This window comes from Bufo bufo, chromosome 10 (assembly GCF_905171765.1).
Source record: "Bufo bufo chromosome 10, aBufBuf1.1, whole genome shotgun sequence".
In the NCBI taxonomy this organism is placed as follows: Eukaryota; Metazoa; Chordata; class Amphibia; order Anura; family Bufonidae; genus Bufo; species Bufo bufo.
In genome coordinates this window covers 117,457,200-117,481,268 of record NC_053398.1, presented here as the reverse complement: position 1 = coordinate 117,481,268, position 24,069 = coordinate 117,457,200, and the positions used below count along the sequence as shown (strand labels likewise).

The 24,069-nt window shown below is 42.4% G+C and overlaps 1 protein-coding gene across 4 annotated transcripts in view; it reads right to left on the bottom strand.

The window, feature by feature from the left end:
- Window positions 1-24,069, bottom strand: part of LOC120981239 (c-Maf inducing protein) — a 167,338-nt gene that overhangs the window by 42,426 nt on the left and 100,843 nt on the right. For 2 of the 4 annotated variants that reach the window (XM_040410846.1, XM_040410847.1), the window contains exons 4-11: window positions 22,373-22,534; window positions 20,357-20,398; window positions 17,922-17,984; window positions 17,585-17,665; window positions 12,136-12,213; window positions 10,220-10,323; window positions 8,783-8,887; window positions 7,956-8,309 (exon numbers count right to left, since the gene is read on the bottom strand). In XM_040410846.1, the coding sequence (XP_040266780.1) occupies window positions 7,956-8,309; window positions 8,783-8,887; window positions 10,220-10,323; window positions 12,136-12,213; window positions 17,585-17,665; window positions 17,922-17,984; window positions 20,357-20,398; window positions 22,373-22,534 (989 nt within the window). The remainder of the gene's footprint in view (window positions 1-7,955; window positions 8,310-8,782; window positions 8,888-10,219; window positions 10,324-12,135; window positions 12,214-17,584; window positions 17,666-17,921; window positions 17,985-20,356; window positions 20,399-22,372; window positions 22,535-24,069) is intronic. The other 2 variants (XM_040410848.1, XM_040410849.1) reach the window with 1 other exon arrangement.

Genomic DNA, 24,069 nt, shown 5'->3' with positions numbered 1-24,069 from the left:
AGTGGTTTAAGGGGAAACATGTAAGGCTACTTTCACACTTGCGCTTGATCGGATCCGTTCTGAACGGATCCGATCATATTAATGCAGACGGAGGCTCCGTTCAGTACGGATCCGTCTGCATTAATAACTTAGAAAAATTTCTAAGTGCGAAAGTAGCCTGAGCGGATCCGTTCAGACTTTCAATGTAAAGTCAATGGGGGACGGATGCGCTTGAAGATTGAGCCATATGGTGTCATCTTCAAGCGGATCCGTTCCCATTGACTTACATTGTAAGTCTGGACGGATCCGCACGCCTCCGCACGGCCAGGCGGACACCCGAACGCTGCAAGCAGCGTTCAGCTGTCCGCCTGGCCGTGCGGAGGCGAGCGGAGCGGAGGCTGAACGCCGCCAGACTGATGCAGTCTGAGCGGATCCGCATCCATTCAGACTGCATCAGGGCTGGACGGAAGCGTTCTGCTCCGCTCGTGAGCCCCTTCAAACGGAGCTCACGAGCGGACAGCAGAACGCTAGTGTGAAAGTAGCCTAAATGTGTTGGAATGGCCGAGTCCAGGGATGGGCAAACTGTGGCTCTCCAGCTGTCGCAAAACTACAAATCCCATCATGCCCTGCTGTAGGCTGATAGCTGTAGGCAGACTGGGAGTTGTTTTTTTTTGCAACAGCTGGAGAGCCGCAGTTTGCCCATCCCTGGCCTAGTCAAAGCCCAGATCTCAATCTAAAAGAAAATCTGTGGTCAGACTTAAAGATTGCTGTTAACAAGTGCAAACCATCCAACTTGAAGGAGCTGGAGCAGTTTTGCAAGGAGGAATGGGCAAAAATCCCAGTGGTAAGATGTGGCAAGCTCATAGAGACTTATCCAAAGCGACTTGGAGCTGTGATTGCCGCAAAAGGTGGCTCTGCAAAGTATTGACTTTAGGGGGTGATAGGTAGCAAGAATATGAGAAAGAGAGGTGACCACATGAAACAAGATTATATCCCATAATAATATGGGATATAATCTTGCGCGGTATTAGCACGACACAAACATAAAGGGTATAGTCACAGTGATATACATGTGAATGTCACCACTAAAAGTGACAGTGATAAAACTTAAATACTAATAAAGTGCAAAAAATGCATAATTATAATAAAATACATAAAATAAACACAAAAATAATAATATAAATACATAATGATAACAAATGTGCAAAATGAGTTATAATATTCACAACATATTGTAATCAACAATATAGAGTGAGATTATAATGTGATACTATTTGGGCGTTTTTTTTATATTTTATGTTTGGTGTTGTCACATGAATTTTGGCACTTATCTTAATATATTTGACACTATTTAGTGATCACGATTATGATTTTTGTTTACACTATGTCACTCTATATTGTATATGTATGTATGTATGTATGTACATACATACATACATACATACACACACTGCTCAAAAAAATAAAGGGAACACAAAAATAACACATCCTAGATCTGAATTAATAAAATATTTTTCTGAAATACTTTGTTCTTTACATAGTTGAATGTGCTGACAAAATCACACAAAAATAAAAAAATGGAAATCAAATTTTTTAACCCGTGGAGGTCTGGATTTGGAGTCACACTCAAAATTAAAGTGGAAAAACACACTACAGGCTGATCCAACTTTGATGTAATGTCCTTAAAACAAGTCAAAATGAGGCTCAGTAGTGTGTGTGGCCTCCACGTGCCTGTAGGACCTCCCTACAACGCCTGTGCATGCTCCTGATGAGGTGGCGGACGGTCTCCTGAGGGATCTCCTCCCAGACCTGGACTAAAGCATCTGCCAACTCCTGGACAGTCTGTGGTGCAACGTGACGTTGGTGGATAGAGCGAGACATGATGTCCCAGATGTGCTCAATTGGATTCAGGTCTGGGGAACGGGTGGGCCAGTCCATAGCATTAATGCCTTCGTCTTGCAGGAACTGCTGACACACTCCAGCCACATGAGGTCTAGCATTGTCTTGCATTAGGAGGAACCCAAGGGCCAACCGCACCAACATATGGTCTCACAAGGGGTCTGAGGATCTCATCTCGGTACCTAATGGCAGTCAGGCTACCTCTGGCAAGCACATGGAGGGTTGTGCGGCCCTCCAAAGAAATGCCACCCCACACCATTACTGACCCAATGCCAAACCGGTCATGCTGGAGGATGTTGCAGGCAGCAGAATGTTCTCTACGGCGTCTCCAGACTCTGTCACATCTGTCACATGTGCTCAGTGTGAACCTGCTTTCATCTGTGAAGAGCACAGGGCGCCAGTGGCGAATTTGCCAATCTTGGTGTTCTCTGGTAAATGCCAAACGTCCTGCACGGTGTTGGGCTGTAAGCACAACCCCCACCTGTGGACGTCGGGCCCTCATATCACCCTCATGGAGTCTGTTTCTGACCGTTTGAGCAGACACATGCACATTTGTGGCCTGCTGGAGGTCATTTTGCAGGGCTCTGGCAGTGCTCCTCCTGTTCCTCCTTGCACAAAGGCGGAGGTAGCGGTCCTGCTGCTGGGTTGTTGCCCTCCTACGGCCTCCTCCACGTCTCCTGATGTACTGGCCTGTCTCCTGGTAGCGCCTCCATGCTCTGGACACTGCGCTGACAGACACAGCAAACCTTCTTGCCACAGCTCGCATTGATGTTCCATCCTGGATAAGCTGCACTACCTGAGCCACTTGTGTGGGTTGTAGACTCCGTCTCATGCTACCACTAGAGTGAAAGCACCGGCAGCATTCAAAAGTGACCAAAACATCAGCCAGGAAGCATAGGAACTGAGAAATGGTCTGTGGTTACCACCTGCAGAACCACTCCTTTATTGGGGGTGTCTTGCTAATTGCCTATAATTTCCACCTGTTGTCTATCCCATTTGCACAACAGCATGTGAAATTGATTGTCACTCAGTGTTGCTTCCTAAGTGGACAGTTTGATTTCACAGAAGTGTGATTGACTTGGAGTTACATTGTGTTGTTTAAGTGTTCCCTTTATTTTTTTGAGCAGTGTATGTATGTATATATATATATATATATATATATATATATATATATATATATTTTTTTTTTATTTTTTTTTCCAGCTTTCTATTTCTTCCCCCATTTTCTCCGTCCCATTGCTTATTTTAGGGCTCCTGCTGTACCATTGTTTTGGGCAATATTTATCCGGGAGTGTTATTATACACTTCCTAGAAGTGAACTTGATATAGGCATCTACCCGTACTGAGGGATATACCCATGCATGTAGTAACAGGTAGACCGTTTTGTGATATTCATGTTTTATAGTGTATATTTTTGGATTTGGTGACACTTGACACGTGGAAGCTCTTTTTTATGGAAGGGCTTGACCAAGGTTATACTAAGACGACAGCTTTTTTTTAACTGTTTAACTTTTCCCCATTCACCTCTATAAGAATGTGTCTCAACCAGGAAAACGTTGCCCAACTCAACATGTGCAACATGAGTAGAGTTGCGCCACTGGCTGCAATTACTCAACTGAAGTTGACCTTCGAAAGCAGTACTCAAAGAGGGCAATTTATTAAAGGGGAATCCTCATATCCGACACCTGGAAACCCCACTGAACAGCCATTTATGGTTGCTGACCATGCCACAAACTAAATAACAGATGGAGCAGGAAGGCTCAGTCCACTGTGTAGTGGTCATGCCAGTGTACTGTAGCTCAGTCACATTTTGTGAACAATTTGCTTATTTTCCACCATTTATGCCGTACTCTTTGCTTTTCGAAAAAATAGTGGACGGGAGGGTCTACCTGGCCTGAAAAATTTAAATATACTTGAGCCAGAAGACTATGCTAGTCAGGAGCTTTGATTTGCTTGTGCACTATTAACAGGCAGGCATCTTCCGTCAACGTATTTTTTATCATTAAGACAGGCGTAAGAAACATCAATCTTAATAAATTCACCTCACACCTCACAATGTCTAACTTAAAGGTAACTAAAACTTTTGTAAAAACACGAAGGGTAGATTTGCTGCTCAGAACTCTTCGGCTTTCTTTGGCGTTTCAAGCGTGTGGAGTATGGATCCATACGCTCCAAAAGCCAAACAGAACCAATGAAACCCAAAGGAGCAGAGCACTCTGAGCAGCACATCCGCCCCTTTGTGTTTTTTTTTTTTTAAAGGTTTATAACCCCTTTAAGGCCTGATTCAGCCCACAGCAGCAAGACCTGTCACTTTTAGGAGAGGAACCAATATGCAAAGAGGTATCTCCCAAGAAAGAGAACCATCTCGCCGGTGTCCCCTATTGGAAGTCGAATCTTGACTTATAGACAACCATTTCCAATAGGTGGCGTTGGTGAGATGTTCTTTTTCTTGGCAGATTCCTCTTTGCATATCCGTTTCCCATGGAGTACTTCCGGTAAGTTTCCATACCATGGAGTACTTCCAGTAAGTTTCCATACCATGGAGTACTTCCAGTAAGTTTCCATACATTGGAGTATGTCCTGTAAGTCTGCATACAGGACTGGCCTCTTCAAGGAGATTCAGCACCCTGCCTACGAATAGGAACAGCAAATGGATATCAATCTACTGCTTTGCAAAGCATCTTTGAGCAGAGCCAAATTCTAGCACCGGACAGAAAGCTTACAGAAGCTTTACCCGCCTCTGCACCAAGCTTCTTTAAGGCAGGAATGGCATTAGGGGTTTCCCAGGACTGAACATTTTCCAAGGGTTCCTCTACAGTTTGGACTCACCAATCTAATATATAAAATGTCCCTATTATTGCCCATAGACAGGCTGTTTGAAAGCAGATCTTATCTTTCATTCCTAATGCCCCCATAAAGATAATGTTGCCACCCCTTCAACGGTATTGTTTTAGGAGAGGCGTGTAACATGTCTCGTGTTTATTTCCAGGCTATAACTGGAACACTCCCAGAGATAACACCTGATAGGAGCTGAAGCTTGGAAGATGGTGATTCACCATCTGTTTCTGCAACCACAGCAGGTCTACATTTCCAACCAGTGCCCGGAGTTAACCCCCGGAGTTATCATGCAGGGTCACGGTCGGCTAGTCCTCTCTTTGTGGCACGGATTTCCTGACACTAAACTGAAATAAAGCGCTTTCCCAACAATGAGGCAGAAAAAAAAAATATCTGATTTCCTAAAACAAGTAAAATATTAGCAGACAAAGCAGAACTGCAGTTAAAGGAGTCATCCAAACTCAAGAAATCACCCATAAATCTAAAGGTGGTCTTAAATAGCTATTTCTACGGACCCACTCATACACATGGACTCTCAGCTTAGTGGGGACAGAAGAATAAACTGCTGTCGGACACCTCCATCTACCATGAGAACAAAGAATGGGGTGTGTTGAAATCCCAACTGTAAAAATCCTTATCTGCCGTGAGGAGAGAGCTGGGATACTGCCATCCATACACATGACTGCTCAGTCTTCATCTAATGTGTATGGCCACCTTGAGTCGTCTTTTGTATAAAATTATTTTTAGAGAGGTGGGTGGCAACCAAGAGCCACCATTATAACTTCTAACAAGGTTGCCATCTAACTTTCCCAGACTCCTGAATGGAAAATCAACTAGTTAAGGAGCAATACAGGAGCGTGGGTTTTGGGAAAAGTTGGGCTACCATCCAATATGTTGAGGTTGAGGTCACCATCGTTGAGGTCACTCAGACAACTAAGGCTAGTTTCACACGAGCGCTAAACTGCGCTGGAGTTTATTGTATCAGGCTATGCCTGATACTACCTTTCCCCGCTGGAGCCCATTGACTATAATGGGACCCGGCAGGGATCCAGTCTGTTTCCGCCATTAGTGCCGGGATTCAGCCGGACAAAAAACACTACTTGCAGCGGTATTTGTCCAGCTGAATCTGGGCACTAATGCCGGAAACAGGCCGGATCCCTGCTTGGTACCATTATAGTCAAGGGGGCCTGGCAGTGCTTCGTCAGGTTCCAGCTATGTCGGATGCGATCAACTCCGGCAGGCTGTTCCTCTACTCAACACTTTATACTTTACATTTCAAGGCTTGCTAAAAAGTTGGATTTTGACACATAGGGACATAACACCTGATAAGAGTTGAAGCTTGGGAGATGGTGACTCACAATCTGGTGAGCCACTTCCAAGAGGTGGCACTAGCGAGATGGTTCTCTTTTCTCAGGAGCCACCTCTTTGCATATTGTTGATATTATAATAGGGTACAATAGGAGATCACGACTCTGGGGCCCCCTATAGCCCCCCAACTATCGCTGCATCATAGATCGTAATTGTGACTGAAAGGGAAAGACCAACGGTGCGATCTCTGAACCCCACCTGACCACTTCTGATAGGCTTTTGGCCCAAAAACTCCCTTCTGTAAAATGCATTCCTTTTCCCATGCCTGGTGATACAAATGATTAGGGCTGCAGTTTCTGAGATACAGGAATGGTTATTTATTTCGGTTTCATCTGTGGATGAGAACATTCACCCTTTAGTCCTTGCATCTGCCATCTCTATATATAACCTGTGTATTTTATTTAATTTTTTTATTTGTGTCAAACTGTAGGCGTACAAAACGGATTAATGGCCGGGTGTTGTCATTCCTATAAAATGTAGGAAAGACGTCAGCGCAGCAATGAAACCAACACTTCCTCCATAATGAGGGATGACTGGTGACACTGGATTAACCAGTGCAAAGTGTGTGAGTGCTCAGTACTCCGCATCCTCTCAACATGCTGACCAAAAATGTCTTTACATATAACTGAATTTCCAAACGTTCAAGCAGCGTTTTTGGAGAAATCCACTGCGTATTCCGGGGTAGAAAGTCTTCCGTTTTATGACATGGATTTTCAATGTGAATTTCGCAGACCCGCTCACAATTCAGCCAAACAACAATGCGGACACCCACAGCAGTTTCCGGTGGCGTCCGTCCTGGCGCTGAGACAAGAAAGAACATGTCCTTTCTTGGCACAACTAATTTTTAATGTGCATATATCTATAAGGGCTTATTCACACAACCGTATGAATAGGTCTGCATCCGTTCAGCAATTTTGGGGCCGCACAAGATGGAACCTGTAGTTCCGTTCAGTGACCCCGGAAAAAATATAGAGCATGTCCTATTCTTGTCCGCAATTGTAGACAAAAATAGTCATTTTTTGCATAGGGCTGGCCATGTGCGTTCCGTGTTTTGTGGATCCGCAATTTGCGGACTGCAAAACACTCACGGCCCTCTGAATGAGCCCTAATTATGAGTACATTTGTAGATCTGGTACTTATCCTGTATAGATCCTGCATTATAGCTCAGAGCACACCCCTAATAACATTTTCTGTTCTGCACTGAATTCATAAGATTTCACAATTACGGGCAATAGTTCGCATTTATAAAAATTACAGCTTTTGCATGTAAAAGGACGTATTTTGGAATTGGGATTGTACATATATATGAGGACCTGATCTATTAAAATTTCCCATTATTTAACCCACACGGTGAACATCAGAAATAAAATTATCAAAAGGTCCCACTTATACCAAAATAGCAATAAAAACAATAACTGGGACTGCAAAAAAATGATCCCTCGCACAGCTCCCCCCCCCTCCCCACTGACAGCGTTGGAACAGAGGGCAGTGGTTAGATAAAAGTAGCGATCTGGGCTCCTAATCTAATCTGCCACTCACGTATTACTGCAGATAATAGTCCAAGATTGTGGTGACAGATTGCCTTTAAGGAGCTAAAATGCCCTCCGTTCCAGCGCCATGTCCTGTCCTGGTCCCTGCTGAACCAGAGGTCACAGGGTCCAGGCTCAGCAGTGGCATGGCATTCTTGCACACTTGACTGCAAAGGCCATTGATGGGCAGCAGAAGTATTATGACCAAGAAGAGGAGAATAGTCAGGTATATAATAAGTAGCAAGGAAGAATGAACTTGTGTGGGAGCAGTAATGGTGGTCAACCAACTTTTTCCAGAACTAGATGGGCAATAAAGAATACCAGAGTATACAGATGAATACTTACAGTATTTTTAGGATTTCCACATAGCACCCCAGCACTCGTTCAGCTTGTGGGCTCAGTTCTATGTTCATGGTGCTACAAGCTGGGCTGATGAGCAGACAGTCAATCAAGTTAGGCTCGCTGTCATTGCCAGTGTTGGCCTTTAGCTTCTGATTAACCGTGTTGTTGCGCTCAACCTCCACGTGGATCTCATTTGATGTGACAATAACTGGCTTGTGTCGAGATTCGGCTGACGTCACCTCTTGAGAGACAAGGTCCGGGTTGGTATGGAGGAGCCTTAAGGGAATATTAGGTTTGCGATCACATTGCTGCTGGCAGCCGTTCCGGATTTCTTTTAGACTTGGTGAATTGTCCCGGCTTCAAAACAAAAACAAAAATTGTTATTTGGCCAACTCATAATTTTGGCCTAATTTCTGCTGTCTGAAGCCACGTAATGGGACATGATGCCAGTAAGTGACCATATTTCAGAGTAAAGTTAGCCAAGAACCTCCAATAATCTAGGTCTAAACTAATAACATTGGAATTTTAAGGAGTGCTAGATCAATCTTTTGCTAAATGGTTTCCATACTGAAAGGGTAACCTCATCTCAAACATTTATGGCATATCCACGGGACCTTTTACCACATCCCTCCAAGCAGTCCTAATGGTATGAACAGGCCTGTTCTAAACAGTGCACGATAAGACTTTTCCCCAATTATGATTTTAATGGCAGTTCCTATGATACCTTCATGACAGCCACACTATATCGTTGGCCCATTCTCAGGTGATCCAAGCACCTGGACCAGTGCTGAGCCAATTTTTATAACAATTCTGAAACACAAAATACTGACCTGTTAATAAATTCTTCATAGCAGGAATAAATGGCAGCTAGGCACACGGCGACCAGGTTTGGTAGGACTCTAGGGTGTGGACAGTTTGCGGTGGGTCCGTGCATGCTGAAAACAAAAAATAAATAAATACACAGATTGGAGTTCACACATCACCTTTATATGTGCCTATAGACCTTCTTGTACTATCATTTTATACCACCTAGTTTACAGAGCCAAAATTTGTATGTAAAATGAAAAGAAAAAGATAAATAAATAACTGGATCTATTGTATCTGTTAGACCTCTTTCACAAGTCCGGCCGGGTCCATGGTGACAAAAAGGTTGTTAGTTCATCAGTAAAGGATCCGGCTTTGGTCCATGTGTTCGTTTCTTGCCCTCCTTGTGTCATCTGTATTCCACGGACACTGCTAGGCTTTACATCCAAAGTATGAGCAACACAGACCAAACACAGATGTCATCTGCGTTGTGTACATAGTTTTCATGGACCCATAGACTATAAAGGTTCCTGACGGATCCATAATCAGGGACAAAACAGGGCAAGCTTCTGTGGTGTCATTATGGAAAACCACTGATGTGTGAATACACACATTAAAGTCGAAGGATACATGAGTGGTGCTTGGAGCACACGTTCACGATTCACCAACGTGTGAAAGAGGCCTCATTTATGATGAGGTCACTGGGCCTCGTTTAGAAACATGCCTGATGATTAATCATCAAGACATTGGTCTGATTATGGCCAAAATCTATGTGATAACCCAGTGTAAACAGTCTCCCAAGGCCAAAGACAAAGGGGAAGTTGTTTCGCATAGATGATATTGATTAGTACTGGAGGCACTTGTTATATTTAATAGATGCTAATCTATTAGAACTTCTCTAGAACTTCCAGGTATGCCAGTAATTTCATAAAAACAATAAAAACACATTTTGTCTTCTCTGGCATATTGTTCTCAAGTGAATTAGGGGCAGGAGGGCAATTGACCTGGACAATGATAAATGAGTGAGTAAATGTAACTGCAATGTGAACACAGTTGTATGGTAAAGGAATGATAATCGTTCCTGCCAGAAGACAATGACGCAAGGTTCTACCTCTGGGGCTGCATCAGTAGCAATTCCCACAACTGCTCCCTTGACAAATGCAAGCGTTTTGGGAAAGCCTGTTTTGAGCATCCAAATTGCTCCACCGAGGCAGGCTATAATCTCCAGCTACAGGAGCCTGTATTCTGTCACGTCACTAGTTACAGGCTGTCGGGATCTGTTGAGGGGATTTACCCCCAAGAATACAGGCTGCCATATTTCCCTCTGCTCTGCTGCTTCGCAATGGTGAACGATTGCCAGAACAGAAGTAAAGTAGCTCCAAACCAGGGCTTCACTTTAAAGTGTATGTGCAGTGAAGAGAAAATGAAAAAGCAGTAGAACAATCCAAAGAGCAGCCACTGACCTGTGTATAAATTTCTTCACCACTTCCATTCCTGCATTCAGTTCGTTTAGTGCCAGAATATACTCCTGAGTGAACAGACGTAACCGAGGACACTTCCCAAAGTCCTGCACCAAATAAGGAGGAAGAAAAGAAAAAAGTCTGAAAGATTGCTGGCACCAGAGTCCCAGAGAACGTCCATTCTTCTCTATCCGGCCAACTTCACAATACTTTTAGTTAAAGAAACAGAGACAAAGTAAAGTACATATGTATATCCACCGGAGCAACTGTGGAGAAGAATCCTTGTGAATGATTATTAAACCATTAAAGTCATCCTGTGCAAAAAACTAGTGCAAACTAAAAGTTGAGCAATTGCCCAATTAAGGGCGCTTTCTAACAGCCTCCATACAGCGTTTTTTCAGGGCACCAAACAATTTGTTTTCACATAAATATACTTCTAAAAAAATCTGATAAATACAGCAGGAGACGGAAAAAACTGTTGGTGTCTTGTTCTTTTGTATTTGTACCCCTACATCTGGGCTTGTCATAGTTGCACTGTCTGACAAACCTTGGCCATACACATTGGTTGACTAGAATAAGAAAAAACTAGACTGTTTTCTACCAAAAAATCAGTGCCACGCCTGTCTATATATAGGTTGTGTATGATATTACAGCTCAGGCCCTCTAGACGGGATGGACAGGTGTGGCACTTTTCTGAGAAGAAAGCATCCTTGTACTTCTTACTCCTGGACAACGCCTTTAATCCATGCTTTCCCATCTCAGTCTGCATTAGTAATAGGATTTATGGAAATACATGGCTTGCTGCAGGGGTCTATGGGGTGTTTAAATTAACACTAAAGAAGATTGAACATTGTTGCATGTAAAGTCAAGCTTGCCATGTCCCATCCTACCTCTTCACACTTGTCCTCTATAGTTTTCGGTGCACAATGGACCCAGAGGCCCTGAAGCCAGGTACAGTGCAACTGAGCTAACTACACAGGCGCTGAAAACAAGGACGTCTCATGGGTGGGATCTCGGACACAACGCATCGGACGAAAACAACACCGATGGGAAGGGGCAGGACGGGGGCATGACAAGCTGGACCTGCTTGACTTTAAGCTTCTAATTTGCATCCTCCAAGTGGGAGGGTTGGGGATAAAGTTGTTTTGTAGCAAATCTATCCATTAGAAACAGCCATTTTCCAATCATGTCTTTGGCCATGTTGACCAAAAACTGAAAAAGTAATGGCTCTTGGAAGGCAGAGCAAAAGGGGAAAAACGAAAACTGGTTGTGGTGTCCATGGGCTAATGGGAATGAGCAGCTTTAGGGTCCTATAGGCCATCTCCTACCCACCCCACAGCCATATCCACACCAATATGACTTCACTTTTACATTCATTCAAGACAAAAGCAGAATTTTCCGTAAAATCTGGATTAGACAGGTGGAGGAAAAATGGTTAAATGTAGAAGATCAGGAAGTCTCTGCGGCCCTGTGAGGGAAAAAGAAAAGAAGACAACCTTTTGGAAAAGAGCAAAATTAGAATTCAGATGAATAAAAAGACTTAAAGCAAATAAAGATATATGTCAAGGCTGACCACCAGTTAGTACACACGGTCTCTACAAGTGCTGGGGGTTAGACTTTTTGATAAATGTTTCTTATTGCTCAAAGTTAGAGTGGACATTACATTAGAAATGGTTGAACACAGACAAAAGTTGGAGTTGGATTCTCTGGGAATCGAAATACAGTCTCAGTTTAGGTAACATCTTGCCAGCAGCAGGTTTGGATTTCACAATAGTAAAAGGAAGATGTAACCAGAAAAAAAAAATTCAAAAAAAGCCTTCTTTTTTTTTAATTACATGTACATATATTAACTATCCACCTGACACAAAACTAAATATCTATTACATGTGACATAACAGATATTTGACACACAATATTACCTGCAAATGCAGGTGTTTTCCAACCTCCACCAGCAGATAGAGAGAGGTATCCAAGCCGGTAAAACAGATCCAGTACATCTGCAATTCATTTGATACCCTTCAATTATTAGAACTGGGCAAATGGATATTCATTTAAAAACAGCAGCATCTATCCCCGGGAGGGTGGCTCTCCTTTATTCTGAGCTGTCCCTTGCATACAGATTATGTCATAGCTGCGCTGCCAACGTAACCACCTGAAGGTCACAATACTCTGTACCCAAGATAACAAAAATGTGACCATTTACACCTTCTTTCTTGAGGGAAGCTTGTGCCAGCAGAGAATTTTCCTCCCCTCGTGCTGCCGTCACAGAGAGCGCAGTAAAGTTTTCATACAGCGTCTAATCCAGCCTAACATTTTGGAACGACACTAGAATTTATTGTGCTTTGAGAAAAATTGTGCCACCATATTGGTTTCCGAATACTACAACGATTAACATTTCTTAGATTTGGCAGATGATTATGCAAGCTGTAGACCAAGCACAGTTGGAGATCCCCCTATAGATTAATACTGCCCAATACAGAGAAATAATGGTTCCACAGTGTGCACATAAGGCACATGCTTGTGTGCACGAGGCCTAAAGGACAAGACTAAGGGTGAAGCAAAAACCAGAAAAAGAGGAGAAGTTGTATCGGTCCACCATACTGTCTCTCCAGTTGTGATCCACTCCTGATTTTGGCTACCAAAACTGCACTAGGAAACCTGAATGTGTGGTCGTACCCTAACAGTTAAGGAGATCGTCTGTTTATACTTGCATACAGGCGGGTGGCTAGAAAATTAAAGCTGGCCATATACCTTTCATTGCTGTTGACTAAACGTTAGTTTGGCCAACCGGTACTCTGCCCGATTTCTCTACACATGCACACGTTGGCTTGCATGTGTTCTCAAAGGGAAGTATGCTGCTCCCATACACCTCTGGAAGTGGCTTATCTCATGTGACTACAAAGGATTGGGCATGTTAAAATGTAACATTCCCAAGCCTTCCCAATGTCATGTCAGGGAAAAGTGGAGAGACTCACTTAGTGGTTGAACACTTCAAGGGGCTGTCCTGCCCTTAGGACCTTTTAACTGTCCCCAGCAGTATGATGTACCTGTTGAAAAATAAATCATACTCACCTGCTCCGTTCAACAATCTTCCAGCCTCTGGTCTGTAAACCACTGGACGGACCAGGCTCACATGTACTGCTGAAGCCAGTGACTGGGCCTCAGCAGTGACGTGTCCCCAAGCGGCATGTGACCAAGCAATGACCTGCTTTGGTACATATGACCACTGAGGATGGTAGACCGCTGAAGGGAGCTGGACTGGAGTGCCGGGGAACAGGTAGTTGTATTTTTTTTTTTAAATAAGTCCCAGAGGCTGGAAAACTCCTTTAAGGACCATGCTAAAAAAATGACAGATAATGGTTGCAATTTCCTGTCCTAAGCCATGTTGGAGGAAGAGCAGCTCTGGTGCACACCCTTCTGTACTAACAAGTGAAACTGTGTGAAGCCCAAGACTCTTTTCACACTCGAGTCATAGTTTTAATTGGTCAGGTTTCCGCAGGTACTGTTTGGCAGGAAAATGGTAATCTGTAAGCAATTCAGCTTGGTAAAAATGGAAACCTGATGGATCCATGATAGATCAAGGGGAATCACCTAGGAACAATCAAAATGGATCCTGTAAAGATGGACCTGTGACACCAGCATGATGATTGATAACATTGTTCCAACTCACAAAATGGAGAAACGCTAAATAAAACTTGACCCAAACTTTTACTACCATGTCACTTGGCGTGTCTGGTAAGTACTTGGATCACATTTTATGGAAGGTGTATTTGTCTGTATAGACATAAGGTCACCTGCATTCATAAAAGCACTCACTTGACTCGCCCGACAGCTTTCTCTTGACAGCCATAAATATGGAGATCCAGTAAAACAAAGACGTAGGGTGGATGCTATTATAAAGAGTTTATCTACACAAACCTGAACATCAGGTGCAAAAAGAGGGTCAGGTAATCTAGCATGTTGTCTAATCCTTTGCTCTCCAAAGACACATTACATGGTCAGGTGAATTTGGCATTCTCCACAGGTTTGGCCAACAATACACTCATTTCTATGGGGGCCCCTTCTACACAGGCACATAAATTGCTTGGAACAAGTGCAGATAGACGATATAGGAACTTGATTGGCGCTCATTTACCCCATGTGAACAGAGTCAGCAATCGTCCAATAAACAACTACAGACATTTTGGCATGTTTGCACAGGACTACTATCCAGAACGGGTGTTTGTATGAACCTCTGTTTGGCCGATCAACGGCCAGCGTAAAAAAGGGCCTTAATGTATTGCATAAATTGGTAGCACATTTCCAGTCAAACTAGTAGAAACATGAAGACAGGACATCACATCCAGAGCCATGCTAGTAAAAATAAAAGAAAAACACTTGGTCCAATAGCTGTCAGAATATGGAAGACTCAACTTGGCCAACAGGCTGATTATATTTTTATCCTAAAGTGGTCACCTATAAAAAGTCATGGTAGCCGTTTTGGAACATCCATCAATACTCACATTGGTTAAATGAATATTGGGTTGGTCTACGGCATGCTTTCAATATTAATAATTTCCCCAACTACACAGAGTTGTCTATAAATCTAATCTGCCAAGGTTATATCAAGTATGTCAAGGGAAAAAAAAAAATATCTGCTCAGACGTTAAACTGTAAGATTATATTATGACCTGCCATTCGGTGAAACCCTGTAGCTGACCATGGAAGTCATCTGGCACACTGCATTCTCATTTCATATATTCCAAGCAGTTCACAAGTAAGGATTCCCCCTTGAATACTCCTTACAGGATCCCTTTTCACCTGAACACAAGTGGATGAATCATTCTTTAGTGGAGAAGCAACCATCTGCTTTGTTCAGACCTTGGAGTTCTAGATGGTACTCAAGGGCAGCAATAAGTGGACCTGTGCCACAGAAGTGGCCTGGCACATGTAGCAGATTCAACTGAGGCAGAATGAATCATACTACAGCATAAACAGACAGAGGTGGACAACCCTTAGCCCAGACTGGGACATAGCTGTGATAGAGCAGTGATGGCGAACCTTTTACAGACTGAGTACCCAAACTGTAACCCAGAACCCACTTATTTGTTAGCAAAGTGCTAACACGGCAATTTAACCTGAATACCAATATAGTATATCTTCTATGTACTTTAAAAATTTAGCTATAATATCCTGCCTACATTCAGTGCTCTGCCTGTGCTGTTCAAAATGCGCCCTGCGCTGATGAATGGCATATACACCATAGACTTTCTCCAGGGCATGGGTGCCCACAGGGAGGTCTCCGAGTGCCACCTCTGGCACCAGTGCCATAGGTTTGCCACCACTGTGATAGAGGTACTTTTAAAGTGGGGAACACATTGGATCCAGCTCATCATCTAGTTTAATATATAAACACAGGGGTGTGAACAATCTACCCCAATACTGGATATAAGTATGATATGATCTGCTCCTGTAAACCCAGGGAGGCCCTCTCAGAACATCCCCTAACATACAGTAGATATAAATGCAATGAGTGTATTTCTTCAACCCTAGACTCAACATAAAAGTCCATCCAGACAAGGTGGATTTACAAAAAGGAGGAAAAAAAAAAAAGTTTACATGTTTTATTTAACCAACAAAGCCAAAACTCATGAACATGCCAAACTTGTGTCCTCCATCCCTGCTTAGAACAAATGCATAAAGTCAGATACAAGTCGTAAACATGAGAAACATAGAAAGCTTTCTCTGGCTCTAGAATCGGACGGTAGACACGGACTTGGCAGACACAGATTGTGCAGCTGTTCTCTATTTAATAAAAAAGTCAACATTATTATGCCAAGACCTTTTTTTTTTATTTTACGTGTGCAGCAGAACCCAAAAGTATGCGAACCTTCCGAGCTACGAGAATAAAAGAAAAATAGATTGCGACTTCCCTATCCTGCTCAGTAGACAAGGGGCGTTTCTGGCTTTATGCAGACAATTAATAATTGTATAACAAAAAGTTCTGCAACTTCCTAATAGACTTTGTGTTTCAGTTTCTCACCGTTTTCAAGATCTTTGCATGTGGCTGGTGAATGGGAACAATCTTATTAACATCCAAGGACTGAAAACCATTTCAGAGCATGGCCTGCTCACACAGGTGTAAAGCTGGCGGCCATATACATTATACTTTTGTGTGAGGATGACATGATCATGATGGGTTTTAAAGGTTCACTGAGTTTTTAGAAAACTTTTGACATGTCAGAGACATAACAAAGGTTTTGATTGGTCGATTCTCAACGATTGTTAGAATGAGGAGAAAGAAGCACCTGCATATTTCACTCTCTCCCTCTCCTCGCGGCAGAAGACAAAAGAAAGATAGGCCCATAGACTTTCTATTGAGACCGTCTCGCTTCCTCACCTGCAGTGGGGAGAGAACACAATATACAAGTGCTTCACTCTCTTCGTTCTAGTGATCGGTGGAGGTCTCAGCACTCAGCACAGAACTTTTCTGACCCTTTAAGCCTCTAGATGTAGACAACGTAGACAATACTAACCGGCTGAAAGCGGAGATCTCTAAAGCTGTGACAATTTCAAACAAAAAGTATAATAGAAGGAATACAACTTTTCATTAGAGAATAAATAAGTTCTGGTCATTAATAAAAATCTGACCCCCCCCCCCCCCCTCTAATTCATGCATACAGTGCTATCTTGGTTGTGGTCTAGACATTTTGGGTATGTTCACATGTGCTGGATAGGCTACAGATTTTCAACAGCAGAGTTGCGGGTGAAAGTCCACAGCATATTACGACACCAGCAAACTGCATGAAATTTTTCAAAATCTTATCCACACACACTACACTTTGAAAAAACCTAATAAAAAATATTTTGAAAGAAAATAAATCCACAGTGGAGCTTGACCTGCCGTCGGACTTTGTACCCTGGACTCTAAACTCCTGTATGTGGATGTCTATGGCCGATTTCTCCAGAACTGGGAACCCCCATCTGTCTGTGGATACCATGCAACAACCCTATGCATCCGATGCTGGCTCTTCACGCGTGCGCAGTCACTTTCACCAACGACGATCAATATTTTTTACTGTTCACTTTGCTCATTCACCATCGAGATCTGAACAATCACTTTGTGTAAATGAGCCTCCAGATCTTCTGGTATCCAATATCTATGGCTAGCTTCGACCATAGGCTGCTGTAGGTCAAACCTGGCTAAACATGACAAGGGGATCTCAACATATGCCGATTTTTCAGCTAGCAAATCTCTGCAGCACAATGCACTTTTTAGCCGTTTGTCTGGGCCCTTGAAGAAATGAGCATTAAGCCAAGCTGCCATTAACATTTTCTGGCCAACGTTAAAATATAACAGTCTACGCATGTAGTCGTGAAAATACTGACCATGTTGTGCTTGAGGATTCTCTGAACAACTGGAGTAAAGACTTCAATGACCACCATGGAACGGGGGCGCTCTCTACAGTGCTGCAAGGAGAGGACATCTACAGTTATAAATGCAGTTGAAGACCAAGGTTCTTCCATTAATATATATATATAAAGCTACAAGCTATAGGTTTTACGCAAGTTGTACTTTGTATGGACCACAACCTGGCTCTGGGTCAATTATATTATAATCATTTGATGTTTTAGGTCCAACAACTCATCACTTTGGTTTTGGCAGGAAGAATGATGAGAGCTTTCATTTCACACTCATATGGACATGGTCATATGGGCACGTTACCTTGCAGAAAAATTCACAGAGATCAGGAGGAGGGTGGTTGTTTTCTAAGAGAGGAGCAATAGCCTAGAAAACAGAAATGGATGCATGTTACAAAATGGATTATGGTAACAGGTTAAGCAATGTTAGGCTAGGTTCACACCACGTTTTAGACATGCAGTCAAGCCTATATGTTGGAGGAATATGTCAGGAGTATTTACTTATATCCTGATATAAGTAGACCTACTCAAGGTGGGGGTAGCCATGGATGGACATGACCGGATTCCTTACCTCCATCATGTACCCAAGTTCAGAGATACATAGTGTGTTCATGACATTCAAATGACTGATGGCGGAAATAGCAAGTACGCAGTCTCTCTCTCACTGCAGCTCTCTCACGCCCATCCCTGCATGGACCTATTAATAAATTTGGCGCATTTAACTCTGGCGATCTTCATTTTAGAGAGGACCTGTCACCTCTCATTGCACTTTTGCTTTAGTAACTACCTGCATTCCCCAACAATACTGTCCCATTCCCATCTTATTCCAACTAGAAGTTTATTAATGAATTGCTGGCAGTCTTTAACAAAGGCCTATCTGGGTGCTACCAGTTGGAGCTGTGTCCCTGCACGGTCTGAGACTGTCCAATCAGTGCTGTCAGTGACAAACTGTGCAGGGATACACCCCAATGGGTAACACCCATCTGGACTTGTATTGCAGAATGCTAGCAATTCTTTAATAAACTTCTAGTAGGAATACGATCGGAATGGCACAACACAGGGCAGTAAGAAAAGATGCTCCAGAATTGTCATTAAATGGGGAATGCAAGTAATTACTAAAACAGACATGTCAGGAGAGGGGACAGGTTGTCTTTAAGACTGGCCCATGAAACACCAGTGTTAGGCTACTTTCACACTAGCATTAATATTTTCCAGTATTGAGATACGTCATAGGGTCTTAATACCGGAAAAAAAAACACTTCCGATTTGTCCCTATTCATTGTCAATTCGGACAAAACGTAACTGAACAGTTCTCATACCGGAGCGCATCTCTGAACCAATAGAAAACGAATCCATCCCCCATTGGAGTCTTGTCTATGTTAAAGATAATACAACCGGATCCGTTCAGAACGGGTGCAGATGGTTGCATTATCAGTAACTGAAACGTTTTTGCTGAACCCTGCTGGATCCAGCAAAACGCTAGTGTGAAAGTAGCCTTAAAGTCTACTCCAGAGTGAGCCCAACGGCTGATTCACAAGGCCGTGCTTGGTTTGGGAAACAAAGCCCCTGTTCCTATCCGATTGTGGGTCTGTTGTATGGAATCACATGGTTGATGAGAGTACAGTACAATAGACCTACGATCAGATAGGAAGTGACTGTATCATAAATCACTATGAAGCAGTCCATTTGGGTCAGGGGAGCCGCGGTCGGTATGGAAGATGCAGGTGGTGTTTCACAGACGGAGCGCAGTTGTATGATTTAGGCCTAAATGTAACTGCTGGGACCCTGGTGAATATTCTCATCTAAACTCAATTAGTGGCCGAGATTGGAAGCCTGCTCTACTTTTATACGACAGCTGAAGAACCTGGCATTATCATCATCGTTCCAGAGGACAATGCGGCATCGCAGGTCCTGAGATTTTATCTAAACAGAAATCATATTCATGGTTGAGCAGCATTTAACACCGACGCTTCAGTCTTCGCACTGGACTGGCTCTCTAGAAATTATGGTGTTTTTCCATTTTCCATTACCCGTTTCAGCAGCAGACGGTACTTTACGAGCGCAGGGGTTTGTTTATTTCTTGTGTCTTTTAAACAACTGTCAAACTTTCAGAAAATTCAGGTCACCTAATTATCCCATAACCAAGCAACCAAACGTGGTTATGTAAATACAAGGGAAGGTCACAGCTACTCGTCTCGCCTCCGTTAGAATGCTGTCCTATTGCTAGAAGTAACAATGCAGTCTCGCTGGAGGACGGGCTGAGTGGCTTGTTCTGGACAACCTATTCTGAGATGTTAATTAACAAAATAAAACGAACCCCTCTCCAAAAATCCATATTTAATTTAAAGGTGTTCTTTATGAAATAAAAAATTATGGGCTCAGTATTTGATTGGTGGGATTTGACCTCCGAAATCAGTACCATAAAGAAGATATGGCACAAAGTCCCCTTCACAGTTTATCCCAGCAGAGGATCATCCAGACAAGATGCAGATCCTGGTCCTAGTTTGATCCCTCCATTGTGCTGATTGGCACTGAATCCAGGGGTCAACCCCCCAGAAAACAAATTGAACAATAGCCTTCCTTAAAGGGGTTTTCTAGGTCCCTGATATTGATGATCTATCCCGGCAGCCTAAAGACGGTTTAACGCTGTGTGTAAAGTGAAATACTGCAATCAACAACCCCATCAACACACTAGCACGTAGAAGGCACAAATATTGGTATAGAAGTGTCTGCACTTACCACAATTATGCTTTCATGCTCCTGAGTGGTTAGGTTAATGTTCTGCAGGAATAAATCATCAACAATTATCTCTCTTTGAAAACACCACAGGAAACACATCACAGGTGAAAGACGGACATGGAAAAGTGTTCAAGACATCAGTCATGTGGTAAGAAGGGCAAGTCCACCCTAAATAAACTCATACTGCATTAGAGGTTAGGGATCCTATGTGTAAAAAAGGCAATAGAAGACAACCATGAATGTCGAGAGGCTCGCCCATTCAATCAGAGATTTTTCATGTTTATAGAACATTATGAAGTATTTTTGTGAAAAGTACTCTCCCTACAAGGCAAAAAAAACAAGCTTTACACTGAAACCAACCTATCCGATCAATGTGCCAGGATCCTGTCAGTGCAATCAGCATGGAGTGGTATCTCAGTGAGCATCCCAAGATGCAGATACATGCCTATGTAAGGTAGATATTAGACTGCATAGAGAAGTGTGGGCCAAATACCCTCTGCATTTGAGGGCACCGTGCAGCCTAAGCGCCAGCAAAAGCCAACTAGACAGCGCACTGTGCCAAGAATTGCAAGAGTCTTCTGCTTCATCATTAACAAGGAATGTGGCAAATATGGCCATATAAACAAGCCTTTACGGTGTGTATGCCAAGCCCTCATCCTGTGTCTAGCTCAACATAGTATGCCCGATAGTGGATTTAAGCAACATCTTGATGTCCCCATAACGTGGAGGTGGACCACATCTGGCAAAGAGGTGATCCTATTTGATATTCCAACTTCTGGTGCCAAAAACAATGGGTTTCAACTAATGGAAATCTGCTCCAGAGTTCCAAATGCAAGAAACCAAACATTCATAATACTGGGGACCTAAAGACCAATTTTGTAGTCGATGGAGAGAAAACGCAGGATGTCATAAAACATCTTGTATTCAGCACACAAGTCTGCGAGGATCTGAATTCCTCAAAACCATACGTTGTTACTCAGACAGGTCCTTTCCTAAGGGGAACAATTCTAACATGAGATTTGGAAATTGCAATTTCCTCAATATTTTCAAAAAGAATCCCTCAAGGTAACTCTACAATTTAATTATCCCCGACCACCCCTCCATGAACATTCCTAAAGCATCTGGACTGTGACTAATCTGCAGGATGAGAATAATCTCTGCCTTTCTGAAAAATGACTTAATGCTTGATATTAATTGTTGTTCCAGCCTTCTGCCATCGAGTGTGAACGGAAGAGACTGAAGTGTTTACAGTTAGCACGAAAATCGTTGGATTTCCAACTAGTCCCAGATGGAGAACAGAAAAACAAATTGTTCCTTTCTTTGGACACATCATTGTGTACAAAATTAATTGTGCCAAAGCATATTAAAATGTTGCTTCCTCGATGGAGAAAACTTTCTTTACATACAATGAACCAAGGACATTAATTTTACTGACAGCTTAATAGGAATGAGTCATCATATTATAAACAGGTTAAGGTCGCTGGTGGAACCCTACTGAGACTACCTGTCATATAGAGGAGGAGAAGCAGCTTATAACACATGCTCTTCAGGGTTTGGGCTTATTTGCATGTGATGCGTTTTATATCTGGTTGAGTTGACGTGCAGAAAGTGATCAAAAATTTACAATTTTGGGTGGAATATGTTAAACTCTGTTTACGGAGCCCATAATATCCTCTTATGGTAGGAATTTTCATTTGGTGGGAAATTGTGTGAATTTTGTTGGGAACCAATATCTATAAGGGGCCGGAAGATCCTCGGCAAAGCTCTTATGTCAGAGGATGTGTAGACTGGAAATTGTGGGATTTTCCTGTCCACTGCTCAGGAATTTCTTAAAGAACTTTACCTTTTGATTTCCACCACTGTCCATCTACAGATTACTGTGAACAGGACTGACGTAGTCTGCCACAGCTAGCACATGGAATGATGACTTCTATCAATTTAGGCCCATTGTTATGAGTTAGGTAACTTGGTTACTGCTACCTCTGATAGTAGGGTAGGTAACTTGGTAACACTTACCTCTGATAGTAGGTTGGAGACAATTTCTAGTGGTGCCTGGTGGATGGAGTCATCTTGCAATGGGGACGTCAGTGCCATATCCACCAAGGACCTAATCTCCTTCAACACAACCTCCCAGCGATTTGGGTTACTCAAGACCTTTTTGTACTTGTAGATCTTTTTCTGTAAGATAATATTGCACATTTGTTATATAGATAAAAATCTCATGATACGTCACATTTTCATATTGAGCGTCCATTCCTTTGAAGTTCATCCGAGTAGATATGGGTTGTAATAATTCCCAAGCGTTGAGCTTAGGCTAGTGCCTTCAGAAAGCACAGATATCACTTATTAAAAGGTTTGGACAGGATTAGAAGAACTTGGCTGCTTTCTTCCAGAAATGGTGTCTGGTATTGCAACTCAACCGCATGGAAGTGGATGGGGCAGAGCTGCAATACCGCACACAACCTGTGGACAGGCATGGAGCTATTCTTAGGAGAAAGCAGCCATGTTTTTATAATCTTTAAATCTAACTTTGTATCTACATGTGCCTTGCAGGGAAACAACACCTACTGTTCCCCATTATCAAAATCAGGCTGCTTTCTACTGATAGGAAGTTCAAAAATGTCTGCTACGATCAGCACTTCTTTCTCACAATCTCCACCTTTATGAATCTCCACAAAGATGTGAGTGATATCGGCAGCTTGCCTTATATACTTTTATAAAACTTTATACCTTAAGGTTCGTGCGTTGTATATATTCACCTTTTACAGTTTTACATATAAAACGTACTAATTCTGAGCAGTTTGTAGTATAGTCCAGAGCCGCTTTCACAATTCTGCAGGCTTCAGAGCCATAATCCTTTAGTACTTTTCTGTTGTTTTAATGTCCACATAGGATTGGCTCTGTTGATTTATAGTATGGGAAATGCCATCTTTACACTAGGAACTATACCCAATCTGAGATAGGAAAAGCTGTCCCACTACAGACAGTATAGCTTAGTTAAGATGTTTCCAATGCCAATGATCAGAATAGTGAATGAAGCCCTGGAAAAAAAAAAAAAAAAATTATATATATATATATATATATATATATATATATATATATATATATATATATATATACACACACTAACTCAGAATCCGTGCAAGATAAGTAACGTACTGTATTTAAAAAATAAATAAAAATAATTTTTTTATATATATAATCTCACACACACACCAAAATTGTGAATCTAAGGGGCATGTCAACCGTAAAGCAAGAACACCTCTGAGGCCAGTGATCGGCTGCAATGCTCGCGTGTCTACCATCAGTCCTGCAGCACAATGAAAATCAGTGTTTTCAATTAGAGTCCTTGTGCGCCTCTGCCGGATACAGCATGTGGTTTCAACTCAAAGAATGTGGATTTCTCTAAACATGTGGCCTAAAGAGGTTCTCGCCAAGAAGACAACCCCCTTAAGGAATACAGTAAATCAAAGGATACATCTTCGCAACCGGTTTATTTTTATTCTCCCATGAAAATAAAAAAAAATTAAGAAACTTTGCAAAACACTTAAATTAAAAAAAAAATTGCATTGTTTTGCTTCCACAGCTCTCATGCACATATACGGTATGCTTCTCCATGGTAACAAACAAACCCTGTGTAGTCTTGTATTGAAGTCATGGAATCTTCTATCTGTCTCCGACTTTTTTACTAACCTACCAAATATATGTTACAT